The sequence below is a fragment of the Nanorana parkeri genome, unplaced genomic scaffold (assembly GCF_000935625.1).
Source record: "Nanorana parkeri isolate BGI_ZX_2015 unplaced genomic scaffold, ASM93562v1 scaffold77, whole genome shotgun sequence".
Classification (NCBI taxonomy): Eukaryota; Metazoa; Chordata; class Amphibia; order Anura; family Dicroglossidae; genus Nanorana; species Nanorana parkeri.
This window is the reverse complement of record NW_017306345.1, coordinates 2,071,944-2,095,681: the sequence shown is the minus strand read 5'-3', so window position 1 is coordinate 2,095,681 and position 23,738 is coordinate 2,071,944. Positions and strand designations below refer to the sequence as shown.

At 41.5% G+C, this 23,738-nt stretch overlaps 1 protein-coding gene across 1 annotated transcript in view; it reads right to left on the bottom strand.

Moving 5' to 3' along the window:
- Positions 1–3,832: 3,832 nt before the first annotated feature.
- FRS3 (fibroblast growth factor receptor substrate 3) overlaps positions 3,833–23,738 on the bottom strand; it is a 43,121-nt gene continuing 23,215 nt past the window's right edge. Inside the window, exons 4-7 of the mRNA XM_018576793.1 lie at positions 22,887–23,073; positions 18,136–18,297; positions 12,461–12,612; positions 3,833–5,476 (exon numbers count right to left, since the gene is read on the bottom strand). Of these exons, the coding sequence (XP_018432295.1) occupies positions 4,484–5,476; positions 12,461–12,612; positions 18,136–18,297; positions 22,887–23,073 (1,494 nt within the window). The 3' untranslated portion in view covers positions 3,833–4,483. The remainder of the gene's footprint in view (positions 5,477–12,460; positions 12,613–18,135; positions 18,298–22,886; positions 23,074–23,738) is intronic.

Genomic DNA, 23,738 nt, shown 5'->3' with positions numbered 1-23,738 from the left:
TATTATTTTGCAGCAATTATTTAATTTTTTATGGAATCTATAGTTTCGAATATTAAATAAAAAAAGTTAAAAAAAAGTTTTATTTCTGTTTTGACCAGTGATTTTTTTTTTTTAACAAGAAAAACCAAAACACAAAAATGACGTGTGTGGTAAAATAATGGCAGTTATTTATTTTTTTTAAAGTGGTTTTTATTCAATTTGGCGCTTTCTATTGTTATGCGACACTGAAAAAAGTAACAAAGAGAGCAAATGTAAGTCAAAAAAGTAAACAAAACAAAAAACAACAGCAGTAAAATAACAGCTAAGGGGAGTAAGGAGTTAATTATGGCCAATTAGTTATATAGTTTCTTATTACGCTTTCCTTAACTCTAGACTACATAACACATATACAAGGTTTTTAGACCAGCATAAAAGGTCAGCACCACATCCCTAGTATCTAATTATTCATAAGGTTATACCCCTTGTAGGGTATAGAACAAAGGCTTGGTCAAATTACACTCAAATGTATTCAATCATATCAGTTATTTATACTATCACATTATTTACCCTCAAGAAACCCACCAGCCTACATTGTATAGATTAGAAATCATATATATCTAAAATATATTTCTATATCTATACATCTACATAGATATATATTTCACACACACGATAAGAGGACCAAGAGTGAGAGGAACCAGGCAGGCAGAACAAATCAACTCCTTCTAATAGACCTACATTCCTGATAATGTTGAAACTTCCCAATTCTTACATAGTTGGCTTAAAGAAAAGGATGGGCTGATTCAAAATGTCCAGTCATTTTCAGAGGTCTGGTGATGTTGCCGTTTCTTATTTGCGTGATATGCCCCTGAACCAACCTCCCATCAGGTGTGCACACTCAACTGGTTTACAGGGTGTATCCAGATCTTGAAAAACCATATTACACTTTCTAAAGGTGGCCATACACTGTACAACCATCGCAAGACCTTAGTCTTGCGATGGTTGTAAAGTGATTAAAAAAGCGTACGATCTGCCCATCTTGGACAGGCAGATCGCACTCTCGATCATCGCAAGCCCGCCCCCGAGGGGCAGGCTTCCGATTACCGCATTGCTGAACGGGCAGCGTGCGCACACCGGCCCATTCGGCATTTGTCTCCCGAGCACCGTTCTAACCAGCCGAAAATGTACGATTCTCGGCTGGTTTTCCAACATGCTCCTTAGACAAAAGACGTGCGACCGTACAGTAGAAACGGTCGCACGTCTTCGTTCACACTGTTCGATTCTTGTACGATCGCGGGATTTCCCGCGATTCTCGTACGAGAATCGGAGCAGTGTATGGGCACCTTTAGATAGCCATTTGAGATAAGATGCACCATGAGCCGTCACATGCAAATCGCCAAATGGCTTGTAAATATCTAATAAAATCTGTACTTCTACTTATAGTATAATATACCTGGTGTCCAGCTGTAATTAAATGTGCAACAGGGTATCACAGAAGAATGACACCAGGATATGTAGTATTTGAAAAGGGATGATTGCATGCTCAAAAGCTGCTGCCTGCCTCATGTCGGACCCAACAAAAACGCAGAAGGGGAACACACCACAAACCCCCAGTCTAATCTATCAAATGCTGGCTGGTGGGTTTCTTGAGGGGAATTAGTGTGTTAGTAGCAGCAACTGATATTATTTAATGCATCTAAGTGTAATTTGACTAACCCCTTTGTTCTCTGCCCTACAAGGGGTATCATTTTATGAAGTTTTTATCCTAATTTACGTACAAATAAAACTGATGCTTTTCTGAGGTTTTTGATGTGTGGTTCAGCACCTGAAAAGCCCCAGTATTCTTTATCCCAATAAAGTGTATATTTACGCTTAAAAAAGGGGTTGACTTGGAATGCATTTTATTTTTAAAATATTTTATAAAAAAAAAAAAACAACTGTAAGTGATGTCACGTGCAGGTCAAATGTCAAACCTTTGATCTACATATGAATGAAATGGTAAATACAATAAAGCAATACACCGATTCATTGTATTTACTCAAGAACACTTGCTGACTATCTTTACACAGGAGTGGGTGCATTTTGATTGTGTAATACAAAGCAACTGGACGTAAGGAATGTTTCTGAAAACTTTGCTGAAGCTTTTTAGGACATATCTCTTACATTCAAAATCCTCAATTGGTTAAAAGAGGCTCTCAACTCATTTATTTGATCGGTGTTACCAAGTATGTGGTCTATGCCCAACAATAATAGTTTTCTTGACACCCTGCTGTTTCTCAGTAACCCCCAGCAACACTCGCTGTAAGGCGGGCCATTTAAAGACAAACTAGTCCATAAATTCCTTACTGCTAGCTTCAATCAGCAATTTAATCCTCAGACCCCAAGTCATCATAGGAGAAAAGGAAAACAAGGTGAACTTCTCATGCTGTGCCTGGGCTCATTTACAGATAACCAGCCAGAAGTATCTAGAGAGAAGCATGCTGGGAATTGCATTGTATGACAAAAGCATGCAACAGAGTACAAATGCAAGAGTACAAATGCAAACTGATCCCAACTGAGGTGCAAGTAAGATATACGTGATTTTTAAGTAGTGAAGACTAATTGAGATATTTTAGAGACTCTGTCACCAACTTACAAAACTGCACGTAACAGAAAAGAAAAATCTAATGTTTTCCATGGTTTTTAAAGTGTTTTTCCCTTCAATAAATATTTTTTTATTGACTTGCAATGTGCCTTTACATTTGATAGAAAATTGTATTTCTCCGGAAAGAGTCAATTCCATAGCACAGCACCACCCTACTTGCATGTCATAGCCCTCTCCTCTTCTGAAAGTGTCTAATTACTCACTGTGCTGGCTTAGTTCCTCAGCCCCTGCCTTCACCTCCCTACCTAACCTTTTATGTGGCTTCTGGGTAAGAATTAATGGGGGCTAATATAGAGTGTCACTTGAGTGACAGCTTTGAGCTTGCTGAGGCTGCTGACTTCACATCCAAGATGGTGGCATCTACAGCAGCCTTAGGGCTTTTGGGTGTCTACACAAGGGAGGCCTTCACAGAAAAATAACATGCATAAAATATGTTAAATGCACATGTAATCTTATGGGAAGGGATTTTTGTTAAAATGGATGGTCTGTTGACAAGGTAATCTTTAATATGCACTTGGGAAGAAGTAACAGACAATAATGATATTTAACTGTGTGGAGAGTCAAGTATATGATGTCCAAGTGCTCACAGTGTAGTGAAAATGTTCTAATTTGGTTTTAAAAAAGGAGAAAAAGTCATATTTATGTGATTAACAGACATATGCAGAAAAATGATGACTTCAGTAAAGCGATGGCTCCCTAAAATGCTTAAATATCATTCATGCATGCATATTAATCACTGTTTACAAACTAGGCAAATACCCTTTTCCTGCCTCAGAATAACTATAATTTCAGAAAGATAGAATTACTCTTTAAATCTCTAGGTTTACAAACATTCATTTAAGATAAGGTGAGAAAATGTGTAGAATACCCATCCTCTAGAGTGCTGTTCAGCGAGTTTGACACTGGCTATTTTCTCTATCTGTACACTATGTACATGTGAGAAACCTCAAGCGTGACCAATGAGTTATGTTAAGTAACAGTACATAGAAGGATTTATTTTAAAATGGCACAAGTATAAATATTTGGCACTTTTCATTCAAGTAAATGCAAAATATGGGCATGGCATCCAGTAAATATCCTCCAGCCTCTGAAAAGGTTAAGTTCTCCCCATTTCACTATTTTGTACATTATACACATACACTTTACACACACGCAGCCCACACATACACACAAAAAATAAAAAATTATACTCACACACACCACTTTCTTTTCAAATGCGGATGACGGCTTTTTTTTCAATATTAACCTATATTATGCGACAATGCAATCAAGGGGTATATACATTTCTTAGTTTGTCACATGCTAATGTCCTGATGTTCTCACAAGAGGTACAAAGTTCAAATCCATAAAGCACATTGGTCAGAATAGGGACCTTAAGCATTTGCTTCAAAGCCAGTATGATTTTTTAGGGCACAATATAGCATGGGATGTTTACAAAAATAAATAGAAAAATAAGTTAAATAAATTAATCAGTAAATGCAGAAAATGGCATCTACAAATGCAACAGTAATACAAAAATAAATTAAAAAGCAAAATGAATGTTAAAAATAAGCACAAAAATTTCACTCAACAAGAACATTTTCATCAAGATGCCAACATGGTCGCAGTCATAAGTCAGACGTTCAGGTGGCCACAGTTGTACAGAGGAAATATATGGAGGATACTTGTGTAGCTGTTAACCATCCCTCCATTTTTCTCCTCTTGATAAACGAGTGTTCACATTCTGTTCAGTATTAGAAGGTTTGCTCTGTAGAGGAACAAACAGAACCTGCACAAACTACAGTAAGGAGATATAGGAAACAAAGAGCCGTAGAGATGGCTTTTGTAAAAGATCAGAGACAACACTAAAACCAGTATAATTTACAGGGGAAGGTCCGTGCTATTATGTCGGGTTTTTCTTGAGGTGCCATCATCCCGGGGCATAGCTCTCTGTAGGCTGGACATAGCAGCTGTCTTTTTGAGGTCAATGACAGCATAAGAGTCTCCACAACGAGGCGGATGCTTTGGAGCTGGGGTACAAGTAATCTGAGGGATTTGTCTCCCTTTGCCCTCACCCTTCCCCTCGAGCTCCACCTGGATATAGTTGAGTTGCCTTTGCTCTGCACGTGGCCGTCGGAAATCAAAGCTGAAGACATTAGATGGGCAGCTCCTATGTGGCTGACAGTCTGGACGATGGTGGTGGTAACCACCACATGCAGTGGCGCTCTCAGCATTCACATAGTTTTGAACAGGGTCATCATGGTAACCATTAAGTGATGGAGTCATAGTATCTGCAGAATCATCCTCCTCCTCTTCGTCATCTTCATCATCTTCAACAGGGTGCATGGATCGGCACTCCCAAACGGGGGGTAGGGGGGGCAGATTCTCATAGTGTAACATTGCCGTCCTGCGATGTGAGCAGCTGTTGTATGGCAGACCTTCCGCCGACAACTTGAGGCCCCTGCTCCCAGTCCCCCTACGAACAGCTATACTTCCTGGTGGTACTAGGCCATTGATATTTTCATATGCACACTTGTGTGATCCCCACTGATCCTTGCATTCATTGTTATTGTTGTGCGGTGGTATTGCTTCTCTGTCACCTGCACAGACATGGCCCTGACAGTCCCTGTGGTGTCTACAGAAGCTGTCTGCCCTTAGAGGCATTCGTCTATAGGCTGGTGCTGGTCCAAGCACAAACTTCACTTCTCCTGGTTGCAAAAAGACCTGGGGATTACGTTCTTCAATGGAGCAACCTGAGCCAAGCATGTGCCTTGGTGGCTCATGGTATGGCGCATGTGCCTCAGGCAAAGAGTGCATGCAATGTCGCCCACCTGTTTCCTCTTCACCATTGGCTGTATTCACATAGGTATGCGACTGGAAAAAAAAAAAAAAAAACATTTAAAGAGAATATATGAATATAATATTTATGTATATATACATACACATACATACATATATAGACAGACATTTTTAAAATTTAGGTAAACAATGCTTTCCTTAAAACTAGATGCCTCCATAATAAAGCCATTGTTACAGTATTGGTTTATGTTAAAAAAATCTGAGGGTTTAATGTCACTTTAATCCAGGTAGGCACCCTTGCCACTCCAGCTTTTGTGAAGCTACAAATCCCATTAAGCCTCAGTTACCATGCCTGTGGCACGTAATGTTTCGTGGAACTTGTAATTCCAGCTTGTAAAACAGCTGGAGTGCCGAGGTTGCCTACCTTAACCTAATGTAAGATCCACAGATGCGCGACCTATAACACCATTAGGACTTGATAGTGACAGGGAATCAGTGAACTTAGCACAAATAAATGTAAACAAAATAAGCTGCGGCAAGCTCTTTTCTCCCTCTCGGAAAGGGTGCCTAACCTGTGAGGGAGATCACAGCCAAATTACATTATACCACATCAAGTATTTGTTACATTGTTCTGTATAAAAGATGACCTTTTTTTTTTTAAAATATGGTTTATTAAAATGGCCAGTAATGAGATTAAATACGCTAAGAAAAAAGATGTTTTACAGTTTGTAATTTATTAAACACCTGAAACAAAAAAATTTGATGATATTAAAAGAATCTCTGTGTTGAGAAAAACATTGGGATAAGCCAAAATCGTGCTGAAGCCTAGCACAGGTAGGTAATAACACGGTGTCACTATTGCACATGTGTCAGGTATTGGCACCATTTCAGAATATCCCAAGGATGCAACAGTGATATCCAGCAGGAAGAACATCTACAGCACTAGAGCAGGTGCGTCTGTTCTGCAACTTAGACATCTAATTTCTGGGCCTCCAGGTCACACCACCTCTCTGCCCCCCTGGCTACTCCTGTGGCTCATGCAGGCACTGTGACCCCTGGCCATGCAGCTTGCACTAACAAACCTGGGGGACTGCTGCTAGCTGGAGGTACAGCTGTCAGCTCCTTTCGGAGGTTACACTCACCATCATGCTTCCACACCCCACCAGCACTCACCATCGCACCTGACACCCATCCTCAGCCCTTGTGTGTTATTTCCTGAGTGCTCAGTCCCCAGGGCATATGTTTTATCTCCTCCATGCTCAGTTCTCAACTCATGTTTGTTAACCTCTCACCACCCAATACCGAGCTCATATATGTTAGCCGTTGAGCACTCAGTACCCAATGTATGTTAGTGGATAATGTATGTTAACCCCTTAGCACTCAATATGTATGTTCCCACACACACACTCCTCTCCTGCACATACTGCCTGCTAAGACATTTCTTTAGCATTGAATGTAACAACGCAAATCTTGGCAGTTTTGGAACAGACACACATCTGATAGTATAAGTAAAACAATAAGATCTATCAAAGTGACCATGGTGCACATTAAAATAGCAGTATGAATGCTTATTCAGCGGAGAACGTGGTGCCTGAAAGTTCATGGTGTGAAACTTTCTGCACCGAAAACAAGTTTTAAAAAAAGTCTCCTCCACACTTGCAGCACCATAACCTCACATGAATCTTAAAGCGTAACCGGATCTCTAAATTTAACCTTAACGCCATGATAAACATTTTAAAGTAACAGTTAAAGTAAATTTAAAGTTCTTCCTTGGAGCAGACACGACATGATGGCAAGCAATACAAGATCGACTATTCTGGCAGCAGCAAAATCATTGAAGTGATAAACAATGGATGTTGCTCTCTTCCTGATGAGTTTTACTAGAGACAATGCATTAAATTTACAGGGAAATAATCCCTTCAAAATAATCCGTTCAAAATAAGCCAAAACATGTAAATGCAAAAATAAATAGGAGACCATGGAACAATGAAACGTGTAAGCCTATGAATGACTAATTTTTCTGCTGGATAGATTTTTCCGGGGCTGCTTGACCCAAGTTTAACGTTAGAGAAAATGTAGGATAAATTGCCCGGAGCAACTTTACAATACAATATATAATATGGTGACGTACCAATTCTGGCATTCACAAGAAGACTGCAGGAATTGGAAAAAAAATGCTTACTTATTGCACATCTTAATAGTTTGTGTAGGCCAGCATTTGAGAAGTGCAGTGTTAAACATCTAACCATGAACATGTCCTGCTTCACTGACAAATTCTGGTTGTTTAGGGTTACTGTTCTCTCTTTGATTAAGTCTATAATGGGTGATTTACTAACAGGGCTATTCACAGAAGGGTGAAGAATTTGGAGAAGGCAGGAGAAGTGAACAATCTAGGACAACATAGCTCAGGGGTCAGCAAACTGCGGCTCCGGAGCCGCATGTGGCTCTTTCATCCCTCTGCTGCGGCTCCCTGTCCAGGGGCGGAACTACTGCCTGAGGCTGTGGGGCCCAGTGAGGTCCGGTCCTGGGCACCCCCCCTGGTGGAATATGCGGCAGTGCAGGGTCCCCGCACTGCCGACGGGCTTCTCAGTAAGGGGGCAGGTGACTCACCTCCTCTTCCGGTCGCGTCCCTAGTAACAGGCGGCGGGCGAGAAGTGTGTGTCACATGCCCTGCTCCCTGCATTGCACACTGTCTGGCTGGGATGCTGGCTGTGAGGCTTGGCAGATGAGTCCAGTGCGTTACTAAGCCCACATACAGTATACTTATATACATGCTATACATAGCATAAAAGGTAAAAAATGATATATGGAGTGTTATCTTCATTTTAGATGTCAAAAGGGTTTTGTGGCTCCCGGTGTTTTCTTTTCTGTGGGAAATGGGTCCAAATGGCTCTTTTGAGTGTTCAAGGTTGCTGACCCCTGACATAGCTGGACTGGAAAGTGAGCTGAATTGAGAATATTTCCAAATCAGCTATGTCCTAGATTGGTCACTTCTCCTGCCTTCTCCATACTCTTCACCCTTTTGTGAATAACACAGTAAGTCTTCTCTCTTAAAAGCAGTGAACTTCAAATGTCATAGGCAGCAAAGGCTTCAATATTTTTTTTTCTCATTCCATTGCACAACTGGCTTTTTAAGAATGGAAATATCTCCTATAGAATTTCTATCCCTATATGTGCAAATAACAGGTGTTTGACTTACTGCAAAATCCTTTTCTTGGAGTTAATTAATGGACACAGGGTCAAAAGGATTCTGAGATGTATGGAACATCCAAAAGCAGTCCAACAGAGGGGAGGGTAACACAGCAAACAAAACACTAACAGACCCACAAAAAACAGGAAAACTGGGGGCTAGTGTGTCAGGCTGGCATCAGAGATCAGGTGGCAATCCAGGAAACAGAAGGTTGGTGCTGAAAAGCCCAAGACACTTTTACTGATCTAGTACAATGTGCCTTGAAAAAGGTGGAACGTTAACCTTAAGTCAAATGATATAAATCATTAGTTGTCTAATCCACCTAGAAACTGTAGAATGAGAGTAGGCTGTCCCATGCAGGGATGAAGAATGATAGAGAGTCAGTCTGAAGGAATAAGTAGTTAAGAGGTAAACTCGAACAACCTGCTCCACATACAAAGAGTGGAAATCTCCTTGGGATGTACTGGGGCAGGACAGAGAGATTACAATGTTCTGGTTAAGGTGAAAAGAAGAAACCTTTGGGAGGAAGGAGTTCCTAGGCTTTAGGACAACCTGGCCTCTGTGTAAAACCAGAAAGGGTTCTTTACAAAAGAGGGCCACCAACTCAGAAAACTCACCTCATGGAGGTGATGGCAATAAGAAAGGCAACATTGTGGGAGAGTGTGAACAGTGAAATACCTCTGAAATCTTCAAAGCATAGTTTCTGAAGAGCCGACAGAACCAGATTGAGATCCCATCGAGTTATCAGATGTACAGGATAAACTATGTGAACAATACCCTGAACAAAAGCCTTTATCAAAAAATGAGAGGCAAATTCGCATGTATATTAACGGGCATCGCTGCCCGTTTTTAAATTGCGTCCATTTCCCGCTGACGGCGCGCGCAAGGGGGCGTGTCTGAGCGGACGCCTGAAGACGCCCGCTCAGATCCAGAGAGCTCCTGGCCGGCCGTTTTTTTACTACGGCCGGCCCGGAGGCAGTTAAAGAGAATCTCTAATGTTGAGATTTGTCCTTTAATAGTACTTTAATAGTAGTCTGATTGGAGAAAGGCTTCACACCATGCAAAGTATGCTTTCATGTGTGATGGCATTTCCTAGCTTTGAGGAGCTTAGAAATACCAGCATCAGATAAGCCCCTATCCTTCTGGACCTGGCCTTCAACAGCTATGCTGTCAAAGCCAAGGACTGTGATCCAGGGTCATTAACCAGTCCTTAGGAAAGAGGATCTGGTCAATTTCTAAGAGTGTGTCAGAAGTCTGCTGAGGTCTAAAGCTGGCCTTACACTAACATTCTCTTTGTTCAACCTGCAGGCTAAATGAAAAAAATCTTACAGATTCCTCCATCAACACTTATGAGCGTTGATCGAGGAAACTGCCACTGTCTTCAGGTGTAATGGCTGCCAGCCGCTATCAGAATACCAGAACAGTGCAGGCAGCTCATTGGCTACCCACTCCGTTTGAAGATTTTCCAAATGGCTCCTTCGATCAGCTGATCGAGGGATGCTGGCCAAAAGGGTGCTGAAAGCCACACCCACTGTGCGAATTTCAGCCAGTTCATGAAGAACCAGTTGAAATTCACACAGAGTATGGCCATCTTTAGTCTGAACTGGAGTGATCCTGAAGAACAAAAAGATATGAAGTTTCAGTGGAGGAAAAGGTGTAGATCAACTGATCCCACAGAGCCACCCGAGCATCCAATGCCATTACTAGAGAATCTTTTGACCTAGACACAAACTTGTTCTGCATGTTGTTAAAACTGGAAGCCAGGAGGTCCAAATTCGGCGTTCCCAACCTCTCCATTGTACATCAGAAATGTCACCAGCACACCAATGGATGACGTCCAAAATAAAGCGTCTTTTATTCACGCATATTGTCATATCCAAAAATGCAATGTTTCGGGGCCACGCAGAGTCCCCTTCATCAGGCTTAACATAATACAAGAAACCCAGAACCATATATACTAACTCAAAGACAGTGTAAACCAATCAAAATAGCCAGAGTGGACAGAGCACACCCCTCTGATGTCATTGTGACGTCACATTCCCGTTAGAACATTCAAAACTGACACCATACCATACACAGTACTTTTACATGTGAACTACAACTGATTTAATCGTAAGAAGTGTGCTTAGATTCTGTCAAGATAAGGCATAATGTCTTAATGTTGTGCATTGTCCCTAACAAACGTAGGTTCGCAGTGTTAAAATAAACAAAACGTACAGAGATAAGAAAGTCACGTCCGTTACCTGTCTTCTCCGTCCAACCTTTCCACGACTCCTCCCCATTCTATAAGGCTGGCATCTGTCATGACGATATCCCAGACTGATAAAAGATTCATGAGCTACCACACCAGGGATAACCTAGTCTTGGATGTCAGACGCATGTGACTGTTCACATAATGTAGCTTCTTGTCCCATGAGGCCAAAATGTTGAGTTGCAATAGTTTGGAATGGAATTGATCAGATGAAACTGCCTCGAAGAAGGCAACCCTAAAACCTAGAACGCTCATTCAAAAGGGGAGAGTTGGCCAGCTCCTGGATTGCAACCATCCTGCTGTACTTGTTTCCAATTGCTGTTAATCTGTTTTGGCACTCATTTATCCCAACAGTATGGCTTTACTTCATTCAATTTTTATTCTCTTCTGGAACATCTTCACTAGGTCATGTTTGATATGTTTATGATATGCTTCCATTAAAGGTTATGGCAATGATATACACACAGTCCTCATGTTAAATTACAAAAAGTTTTTGAGTTGTTTTTGGCGGGAGCATGACGTCACAGTGATGTCAGGGGGTTGGTGGGAGTGGTTTTCTGTTCATTTGCACTGTTGGTTTAGCTACATAAGATCGGTTTTCTTTAGCTGTATTGTCAAGTGTTTTTAAGTCTGATGAAGGGGACACTGTGTGGCCCCGAAACGTTATTTGTTTTGACATGAAGTGTCAATAAACAGACGTGTTCTTTACTTCAATATGGTGTGCTGGTGACATCTTTAACAAGCACCATAAGAAGGACCCATTGCCCAAGGGTTACTTTACAGGCCAGCCCTGGGTCTACATCATGGCAGGGTCCAGGAAGGGCCTTCAAGGCAGAGCTGAGAATCAACCAAAGCGGAACACTACAAAATGAGCTCTCATAGCTCTGCAATTAATGAAAAAGGTTGATTTAAAAAACACCTTGATAAAAGCAAAGAATTGTTAAGTAAAATCGGTTTTCTTCTCTCTGAGGAGAAGGATATACATCCCCCTAAGGACACAAGCTAAATCTGAAGCATGATTAGAGTGGGATGGGTTATATCCTGACTGCCCTAAAGCTTTTATTTGCCAGTGTCCATTTCTCCTGTTTGGAACAATAAAACCAATTCTTCTGACCATGTTGTCCCCTAAATATCTACTGTGCTTATTTATTTTATTTGTTCTGTAAATTTGCAATGTGAGATCATCTAAAGCACCGCTGCCTGTGCCTGCTAGTCACAAGATTTGAAGTGATATTTGGTGATGTCAATATTCTGCTGCTTATGGTCTCTTTGCTGGAAAGATGGCGGTACCTGAGAATTAGCAGTTCAAGAATCTTACTTCATTCATTCATTCTGTGGATCTGTGCTTTCTACACTGCCCCTGCTGCTTCGTAAATTTTACTCCACCAGCCATTGGGAGTTCTGACATGAGAAAGTAAAGCACATTGCAGGAGGGGGAAGCTTTAGGAGGTAAGTGTGCCATAATCCACAAATATGCTGTGCATCATTGCATATTATGGCAAAAGTCCATCCACCAATGTGTGCACATGACATTTTTTCAGTTCAGCATGTTCACTCCTGGGAACAGAATTGAACTCCTTAAACATACAAGTATAAAAATTTGTAAAACGAATGGTACCTGGTCATCTGGTGTAATCAAGCCATGCGCAGATTCCTCTCCATGAGAAGGGTGCCTCAGGTTTCCCATTGATGGGTGGCGTACAGATGGGTAAGATGGTCCATCCCGAGGAAAATTATGAAACCCATTGGGAAAACCTGTGTATCCCAAAGCTTCAGTTATAAATATAATTAAAAGAGAAAAAAAAAAGTTAAGTGAATGCAATGTTTTGTTTTACATTTCTGTTCTGTAAAAAAATATTTTTAAAAAGTATTTTGTAACCAAATAAATATTACATCTTATATTAGGATGTTTGTACTTACCATAAATCCTTTCCTAGGAGTCCAATGAGGGACACATGAATTAAGATACTGGCGTGTTATACTTTCGTCTAAAAAAGGATTAGACACTGGCAAAAAGAAAAATTGTAACCAGCCCTTGCATAACCTCTCCTCTACCCAGCATTCCTCAATTTTTGGTTAAAGCAGTACCAAGAGCATGAATGAAACACAGAGGAAACACAAAGAACTCCAAGAAAAAAAGATTTTTATGGTATGTACAAACATCCTATTGAGGGACACAGGGATTCAGATGCAGTCAGAATTTCCAAAAGTAGTCCAGCTGAGGGATGGGCAATTCAGGGTGGATCAATGACAAAATCTGAACTGGAAGAGGCTGAGCCCCCCCTACCAGATAGGCCAACAAAACCAGAGGGAGGGTATGGATAATAAACCTGAAGCTCAGACCAGAAGGAAAAGGTCACTGTCAAGGGGGGAGATGGCTCCATATGGAAGGGAACACAACTTGAATCATCAAGAAGCTGATCAATTAGAACCCAGCAAAAATCAAGTGGAACAATGATTTTCCACATGATTTTCCACATGATTTTCCACCAACTGCAACATCCCTTCTTTCCCAATTTACTTAAATTATTCTTTTTTTTTGGCTGACAACTCACTGTAATATGCAATGACAGTGATCTGTCAGCCAACAGAAAAATCTATTACAGCCAAATAGGAAAGGAAGGATGAGATCATATGATAACTTATTACATTGGCACACTCTACACTTCTCCAGACCCAATATTTGAAATATACACAGCTGCTATATTGAAATTGCAAAAGAGCTGTGACAAGGGTGCAATAAGGAGCTTACAACAGCTTCTCTGCACAGTACTCTAAGATGAGATAGCAAAAAAAATAGCAAAACACCTTAATAGCGCAGAGTAAAAAAAAAAAGTTTAAAAGGTATTTAAATGCCTCTGTCTAGCACATGCAATATGCACATTGGTCGGCTTCTCTAATATTGTCATACAGGAAATATTTAAAGTCAATACAACTTCAATATATGCTTAAAAGGGCCTTCCATGATTTTGTTTAGATCAATGTGACCCTTCCAAAACCATTTTTCATTTTTAAAAGCAATGGAAAAAGATATAGTAAGTTAGCTCAGATACCTTTAAATACAACTGTTGTGTATTTTAACCTTCTCCAATATCTCAGGCCATATAGTAAATAACAGGATGTTCGTACTTATTGTAAAATCCATAGGAACACATGAAGTAATATTTTGTTATTGCTGGGTTATAGTGCTGCTTTCAAGAGGTTTGGACACTGGCAAACAAATAAATGTCAAGCCAGCCCCCATACCACCCTGCCTAAAAATGATCATGCCTTAGTTTTGTGAGCAAGCACTACATAAGGCCAAGAAGGGGTGTCCATAAAGGAACTCCAAAAAATGGATTTTATGGCAAGAACAATATTCCGCTTTTCTTTGTTTATTAAGAGAAAAAGGATCAGTAGTTATTATGATATTAATGGGACATCCACTTAGGGGTTGCCAATAGCCACATAGTTCTACTCGATGTGAAATCTGAACTGGAACAAAATCAGAAAGGATTTATGCTTGAAGCAAGCTCGATGACAAATAGGGGTAGCAACTACTTTGCTACTAAGGAGGAAAAAAAACCAAGAAGAATCTGGTTATCCAAAGACAGACAGGTAGCACCATATGGAGAGACTACTATCTGAATAATGATGTCCTCCACTTCTTGTTGAGCTACAACTAGTCAACCACCAGAAGAATAACAATTAGATAGAAGCAACTTAAACCAATAGTTAAAGTGGTCAACAACAAAAAACAGTAGTGTATTCTAAAGATAAAGGCTGAGACCTATGAAAGCCAACCCTAGTAATTAGGGAAAGGAGGAGTATGGGACAAGTGTGTCCCATACAAAAATTTATAGGTGGGTAGCTGAGAGATGATGGATGAAAGGAAGAATTTCCCAATTCAAACCAAAAAATATACAGAGTTGTGATAGACACAATACAAGGTGTCTAATTATATATGATAAATAAGTATGATGTAAAAAGAAAGGGGAGCTTTCTCATGCCAATATATGCTATAAGGATCCACTGACTTTATTTTCAAACCTAGGAAAAATTGTAGTCAAGCAACAGGGCTGCTGGGCTTGTCCATCTTCCAGAGAAGGGCAGAAGTAACAAAAGGGAAAACTCCCTGTGAGTGGGGGTAGTAGAGATCCTTGAACTGTGCAGCATTTACTGTACAAATAAAAATACAGATACAGGTATCCTGTGATAGGAATCTGCATAGAAGTGGTGTGAAAGACAAATAGCATCACTGAACACATTTACTATTAAGAAGCAGACAGCAGTGAAGCAGGGGTGTGGAAATTTTTTAAAAACTACTTTCCAAGGGCTAAAGTGGGGGCCAAATCTACTTTCCTTCACGACAATCTACTTGTCCCAATACAAAAAATAGTTTTAATCAAAACTAAGGATGCACCAATACCGGCTTTTCGGTATCGAGTATGAGTACCGATTTTTTGCTTTCGGATCTTGCCAACACTGAATACTAATACCGGTGCTTCCGCTGACATAGAGCAGGCTTCCCTGGTAATCAGGAAACCGGGCCGCAGGTAATGACATCCCGCCCAGGTTCCTGATTGCCACGGAAGCCGGCTCCATGTTGTTTGGCCTGCTTGATTGGCCGGGAAACCTGCTTCCCGGTCAATCAGGAAGCCGGGTGGCGAGTTATGACCTGATTGACCGGGAAACTGGCTCAAAGCCAATTGGCCATAAAGCCGGCTTTCCAGCCAATCAGCAATGAGCTGGCTTCCCGGGCCAATCAGAAAACCAGGAGGCGGGTCATTACTTGCCGCACGGCTTCCTGATTGCACGGGAAGCTGGCTCCATGTTCCCCCTACGGCACTGCCAGTCAGAGGGAATTTTCATCTGGCCGTAAGTTCCAATATCGAGGAAGGTATCGGAGCATTTGGGTACGAGTACTTGCCCAAATACTCGGTATCGGCACTGATACTAGTATCGGTGCACCCCTAATCAAAACATATTTTACTGTGCTAAATAGCGCTTATCACTGGTCAGCGCAGTCATCTGACCACGTTAACCAATGAGTGCTTGCAATTTGCGAGCGAAATTCAAAATGCATAGGGGAGGACTGCGCTGGACAGCAGTACGGGGGACAGATAGTACACCCATACTGGCGGAGGGGAGGGATTGTTCGCCGAAAGGTAAGTATAGCCAGGGGGGTGGCGGTTTGGGAGAGACAGGGCCAGATTTCATCGGGTAATTTTTATTTTTCCATATTACCTGGGAAAATGAACTTACCCTTTAATGCACATTATGTGTGTGTAAGAGAATTCTGGCTACCACCATGGAATGGCAGCTGCAATCTCAAAGCACATGCAGAATGTCCTACGCATGCATTTATTTGCATGCAGTTGGCGGGGGTAGCAGGGTTTCATTTTTATTTATTTTTTACTTTTTCATTTTTATTTTTTACTTTTTTAAATCTTTACATAATTTTATTTTTTTAACTTTTTAAATTTTCTTTAACTTTTTATTTATTTACTTTTTCCCCTTAAATGTTCTTCCTATTACATAGGAGATTAAAATCCCTTATGTGATAGTTTGGAGGTGACAGGTTCTCTTTATGGAACCTGCCCTCCAACACAGAACAGCTGTTCTGTGTAGTTCATGACAGCCGAGACAGGTGGCGCTGTGATTACAGCGCCACGGTCTGAGAGAACACACAGAGAGCCCGTAGAGCAGACGTTTTTCGTCTGCTCTATGGGCTCTATGGCTGAGCCGTTGAGCCTTAGTTTTCAGGGTCCCCCGGGAGAGCGGGCGACCCCGAAAACTACGGCGGGGGGTGCGGGCAGAAACGAACGCCGCTGCTCAAATTAATACAAGTGGTCTGATCAGATCACTTGTATTAAACGAGCGGCGGCGGCTCCACAATGTACATTCAGCTCTGCTTGTCCGGAGCCGGGCTGAATGTACTTTAAAACTACTCGCCCGGTGCCCGAAACTACATGTCCCGGGCATCGGGCGATAGGAATTCCACACCCCGGTGAAGTAAACAACTAGTTTCATTAAGTGCAGAGGACGATAGATTAAAAAAAAAACAAAAAAAACTGACCCACACAGATATTCCAATACTGCTTGGAAAATTGACTGATGCAGAGTAGCAGACCCAAGAGTAGCAAAATGAGAAATTGCATATTTTAGATGTTAATCCGAAACCTGGTTGTGCACTCAAAATGAGAGGGGATAATATTCAATATAGATAAAAGGTCAATATCTAAGACACTAAGGGAGAGCTTTCAAGTAATTAGGAAAAAAATTACAGGTTGCAGGGAGTAGTATAGAAGCTGCAGGGTAAACCATAAGCATTCAAATAGAATGAAAAGAGGTTCAAGAGACTCTGTGAAGTAAGAAAAACAATGTTCCCTTATACACTGTGGCTATGTGAACTACGTTTTGCATGGAAAACAGACTTAGGTCTCCTACAAGAGGATATAGCTGTGCTAGCTGAAGACTGATATTTTTCCCAGTTCAATAAGAGATCTTTACGGATGAAAAGTCAACAGCAAATATCAGGAGGTTCGGGTCTGTGTTAAGTGCATTACCAAAGAAAAGCCTTCCTTTAAAAAGGCAAGTGAATGAGACTTTGAATGAACAAATGGCAATGTTTGAAGCACATAGCCATAGTGCTCTACGCATATGGAAAGACATTACTGTAAAAGGTGATAAAGTTGAGGGTTTTAGACAACTGATCGACAAGTTGCAAGTCAGAGAAATCCTTTTTAAAATGGTGTGATCCATTGAGACATGGAATTGCAAAGAGTAGCAGCCAGAAGAGGCCAGAGTTTTTTTCCAGGTAATTCAAACTTGGATTTAAAGCACCACTGGAAGAACCCAGTGCCTGAAAGGTCACATTCCAGACAGGCCCCACAATTTTCAGTCCAGGAGGGTCCAGGTACGACCTCCAAGGCAGCGCCAAGGATTAGCTCCAGAGGATCCAGATAGCTGCTGTGTAGAGACTGGCTCAAGCAGCTATTTAAAAGTCTTGATTGAAGAGAAAAAACATTCACTAAAAGGGGATGTCAAGAATGTGGCAGGGATCTGGGCAGCAGAAAGAAACAGGAAAGGCGAGCTAAGCTAAACGGAAGTGACTGTTCTAACGATGCTTTTTTTTTTTGTACAAGTTTAACGAAATGTTCAAGCCTCTTTACCCACTTCAGTGCAAAAGTGGCCATTATTACTTCTGGAAGTATTTGTATGATTATCCATACATCTGTGGCTCTGCAGCTTACAGTTCTAAACATCAAAATAAAAACATATGCAGTTGCATTGGTCTCAAGTCTGGCTCACCTCCAGGGGTCTGGGGGGTACGAGACATGTCCATTTCCACTGGATGTCCAGTCCTGGTGATCATAACTGGCTCTTCTACTACACTGATGCTGTTTCGCTGCATTAGTTCTTGCAGGAGGTTAAATATTTCTTCAGCCCGGCTGCATTTAAACGCAAATATTCCTAGGGGAAGCAAAAGGGATAAAGCTAAGAAGAGTAAGCAGCGATAACATGATCACAAGGAATTGCTTAAAATTAAATCACGTACATGATGCAGGCTGCACATACCAGAAAAACTGGGCTTTAATAAATACCCCCCTTTGTACCCAAAACATTTTGTATATACTTATGGATCCTTCTAGTAAAACCATTGGACATACACTTCTCTTCATAGGGTAATAACAGTTTTCACTGCAGCATTGTCATTCTTGCTGCTGAAGTACCGGCTGAGATGTGGCCCTGTTAATAGCCCTAAGAGCAAATAGCCAGGCGTGATCTGCCCACAACCCTTTAGCTTGACAGCACATTGCACTGCAGGAGCTTAGGGAAAGGCTGTAAAAAGCCCTGCTCAGCCTCTACCATCCGTCTACAGCATTGTCTAGAAGGGTGCACGAGAAATTGAGCTTCCCATTTAGGAGGTTTCTTTTAAGACATTACATGTTAACTTGGAATAAAAAAATACAGGTTTATCACTCTGAGAAGAAAAACTATGTTAGATGGACAGGATGACATATCATGTCATGAGAGAAATACCAAAGCTACTGCTACTGACCTAATTTTGAAAATGTTGGCTACCTGGCTGTCTCTGGCTGCAGTACTTACAGGGTAACGGACCTGAAAGAATTAACCACCAAGTAAAGTTAAAACCCCCCAAACTGCATATTTGTTTTGGGTTTAACATGGATTTCCTCATGCAGGTCTCTGTTTAGCGCAACAGCTGCTGAGACTTGCTTAGAACTCCACATGCTGAATGCCTGTGTAAAAATTACTAAAGGGTCATATTTTTTAACCACTTGAAGACCGGGGTGTTTCACCCCCTTCCTGGCCAGGCCATTTTTCAGTATTCAGCGCTGCGGTACTTTGACTGACGTTTATTCCGTCATGCAATGCTGTACTGATACGAATTTCCTACCATTTTTTGGGGACACATAGAGCTTTCTTTTGGTGGTATTTAATCACCACTGGGGTTTTTATTTTTTACTATAGTCCAAAAAAAGTACCCTAAATTTTGAAAAAAAACATGTTTCCCTATAAAATGTTATGAAACATTTATTTTCACCCCAATTTTTTGGTATAATATAAAAGACGGGGTCACGTCGGGTAAATAGTCAACCTTTAAAAATGTGCGCGCCCGCAAAATCGCAGAAAACGACCGCAACCAAAATTGGCCATAGGCGACACTTTAAACGTTTTTACCGCTCATCAGTTTAGTGTTATCAGTGATTGATGGCCCTAAAATTATTGCTCTCACTCCGGCGTTCGCGGCGATATTTAACATGTGCTGCATAATGGGCGCAATCGTCGTTTTCGTACATAGGCGCACCCGATGCATGTTTGCATGTGTATGTGGCTGGGGCGGGGGACTTTAAAACATTTTTTGTGTTATTTTTTTTAATTATTATTTGTGAATATTTTTTTTACCTTCTTTATTTTTTTTAATGCTGTAATTTTTTTTTTTGTTACTTTTTTTTTACACAACTTTATTGCTATAACATAGGGGATTAAGAAATCCCCTATGTAATAGCCAGTTCACCAAACAGGTCCTCTTTGTGGAGACATCAGGGGTCTCCAAGACCTCTGATGTCACCTAGGGACCCCCACAGAAGCTGATGAAGCAGAGATCTGCTTCATCAGCTTCTCTCCGGTGTTCTGCACTGGAGAGTGACACTGAATGCACCCGAGTGACACCCGCAGCTCCTGCAAGCGATCGGGCGTCTCTAGAGGCGCCTGATCGCTTGTATGTAAACAGCCATCGCTGGCTGTTTACATGCTCACAGTTTCCCCTCTCGTGTGCGTGCTGAGTGCCGCACACGAGAGGGGGGATGGGCAGGACGTCTTAAGACGCCCTCCCGCTCCTAGCAGACTTCCGTCCGGCCGTTCACAAACGGCCATGGACGGAAGGTGGTTAAACCCCTTCGTGACGGGAGACGTACACTGTACATCCCGCCACGAAGTGCCTATATGACTGGCCCCGTACACTGTACGTGACGAGTTATTTAAGGCTCTGTAATGCTGGTAACCGCTGATTGTCAGCGGTTACCATTCATTAATGAATGGCTCAGTATTGAGGCATTCATTAATGAAATAGTTAAGCTTTTGTAAAAGCTTCTTTCTTTCATTAATGAAAGAATGAAGCCGTTACATACAAATATCGGATCGCTAAATAGCGATCCAGGCTTTGACAGCTGACGATCTGCTATTTGTTTTGACAGCTCCATAGACTGGCCCGACGTTTATGATACATTTCAGCCACAGGAATATTACAATGTATCTCTGTGCCAGAAATGTATCACTTCTGATCGTCTGAGCAGGATCAAAGACCTTTATGCCCCATTCACACTAAGCGACACTTACCTCGAGCGGATCCGTGTGGCCAGGATAGCGCGACTGTTCGGGCGATGATCGCGTAACCTTCACCCGTCGGGCTGCATGCAAAAATAGAAAAATCGCGCGACATCCGCGGGGAAAAAGGGTCCTGCAGAAGCGACATGTAGCTGTACAATAGAACAGCTCCATTGAAAATCATCGGACGGAGACTTCTCGCAATATCGCGTGGCAAATATGCGCAAAATCGCCCAGTGTGAATGGGCACTTAGGGCTAGTTCACACCAAGCGCGTTCCAGGAGCAGAGCAGTTACAGACCGGATCAAAACTGCGTCCAATATGACGACAGAAGGACTAGGTGGTCACTAAGTGATCATTGACCAGGAGAGACATGGAATGATGAGGCTTATAAACGCAGATAAGATAACACCTACTATTGTGTGCTTACGCTAACAGGAGATTTAGGAAATGTGTATGAAACAGCGAGTCTTACATCCCCCCCCTTCTCTCTTCTCGTTCCTTCCTTCACAACTAAGTTTGGAGCAGCCTAAGGCCTGGTTCACACTTATATATACATACACACATACATACATACATACATACATACAGATTTTTTTTGTACTATAATTATTATTAAAAAAATTCTCAAAAAAAAGTAATCAAAACTTGTGAAAAAAGTGTTTTCTTTATGTTTTTTCCTCATTCTTTTATATTTTATTCAAACTAAGTGAGGCGTTAGGGCTATATAATTATATCAAACGTGTACCTATCTGTCCTCTAAAAAACAATATATAAAATGCGAGTACATTTAGTAAGAAAGTATATTACTTTTGGTCACACTTAGAAACAACAATGGGCAACTAAAGGGACATGCCCCTTCAGGGACAAGGCTCCACCAGCAGATGGACCACAGTCCGGGACCTGTATTTCATCCTGTGGCTACTCCACATGCTACACTAACAGGGTTATTCACAGCAGGGTGAAGGGTTTGGAGAAGGCAGGAGAAGTGAACAATCTAGGACAGCGGTGGCGAACCTTGGCACTCCAGCTGTGCCAAAACTACAAATCCCAACATGCATCTGCCTCTGGGAGTTATGTCTGTTGCTGCCAGAGCCTTGCAATGTCTCATGGGACTTGTAGTTCCAAAACAGCTGGAGTGCCAAGGTTCGCCACCACTGATCTAGGACAACATCGCTGATTTGGAAAAATTCTCCAATTCAGCTCACTTTCAAGTTCAGCTATGTTGTCCTAGATTGTTCACTTCTCCTGTCTTCTCCAAACTCTTCACCCTTTTGTGAATAACCCTGTAAGTGTCAAAGGGAGGATTCACATACAGTCTGCTGACGGCTTAGCCAGGAGAAAACTGATTTGGATAGCTGCTGAGAAGTGCAGCAGTGGTCGTGAGCAGCTTAGGGAACTTGCTAGAAGAGTCTTGATGCAGATAAAGTGCTAAAAAATAATGTGTTTCTCTCAATGCTGAGAGAAGGCATCCATCACTGAAGAATACTAGCAAAAAACTCTGGCAGGCTGGGAGTGGGGTTGTACAGGGCTATCCTTGCAGCTTTGATTTGCCAGAAGGTAGCTGGATAACCCATTGGTTCCACAACTAACTCCCTGTGTCCTGTGATGTACAATCAAGAAAAGAGGGTGGCAAGCCTAAAAGTTGCAGCCAGAAAAAGGAAAGGAATCACTGCACTCCAGGCTGCAGCAACTTATTTATTGAACTGCAGCTGCTCCCTCAAAAAGTGTACCTAGTAGTGATGTAAACTATAATGCAGGAAATCCTATACAAGTGGTGGTAACACTACATTCTAATATCAGCGTGAAAGCCATAGTTCGGTCTGTGGTAGACCAAACAGACATATTGCTAGGGACAGCTGGGCATGAACTAGCTATCCCTGTCTATAATGAAATCAATGACCAGGGCATTTAATTTTTTTCACCTATTTACTTTTTTTTTTTCTTGATGTTGAATTGTAATGATTGAATGTCATGAAGAAATGTGTCTTTTCAGCCTACCTGACTACATAACAAAATTCAGGGAACAAGCAAAAAAATTATTTTGGGCAACAGAGATGATACATTTCATCCAAACATAACAAAAAAAATAAAAATATACAGCTAAAATACGGTACTAGATAATTGATTTGTTTATTTTATGCTGCCTAGCCGAGAGACATTAAGGGGCAGTAGAAATGTCAGTTCATAAAACAGAAAAAACAGCATACCCTGACCAGTTTGACACCGCCGCCCACTCTCAAAGGAGAAGAGATTAGAATCATATCCATAGCGGCGTAGACACAGGTATGGCCACCTGACAGCATCCCGCTTGCGGGTGTGTAGGACGAGCTCAGTCTGCGTTAGTTCCATGATACCAGAACCCAGTTCTGTCCCCTCATCATCCACGTTGGTGACCTGAAACACAATTTCATCACATTACATATCTTGCAACAAAGAAACTTTAAATTCTTAGAACTACTATACCTGCTACATAGCCATATTTAACCAATTCAGAACAGAACATATTTTGGAAATAAAAAGTCTCAAAATGATTATATGTACTAGTCCAGGGGTCAGCAACCTTTTACACGCCGAGTGCCATTTTTGCAACCATCAGACAACCGGGTGCCGATGAACAATAGCGCACCGTAGTGTTAGTTAAACTTCAATTTTTACACTCATAGTTGTAGTGCTAATAATAAGTTCAACTCACTAATTATTTAACCGTGTTTATTTTGCCATTAGCAGCAAAACTATAAGTGGAAAAAACAATAACTGGTGTACACACAAAATATGTTCATATTTACATGTGCTGAAAAGTAAACTGTGCTTACAATTTTAATGTGATCCCCGTGTCTGCATTGTATGGCTCAGTTGTGCTATGTCTGACATGTAGGGTGTTACTTTCATTTGACCTCAGACCAGCACCAAAGCACACTTTGCACGGCAGACCTCAGACCAGAACCAATGCACAGCAGACCTCAGACCAGAACCAATGCATAAAAGATCTCAGACCAGCACCAAGGCACAGCAGATCTCAGACCAGCACCAAGGCACAGCAGATCTCAGACCAGCACCAA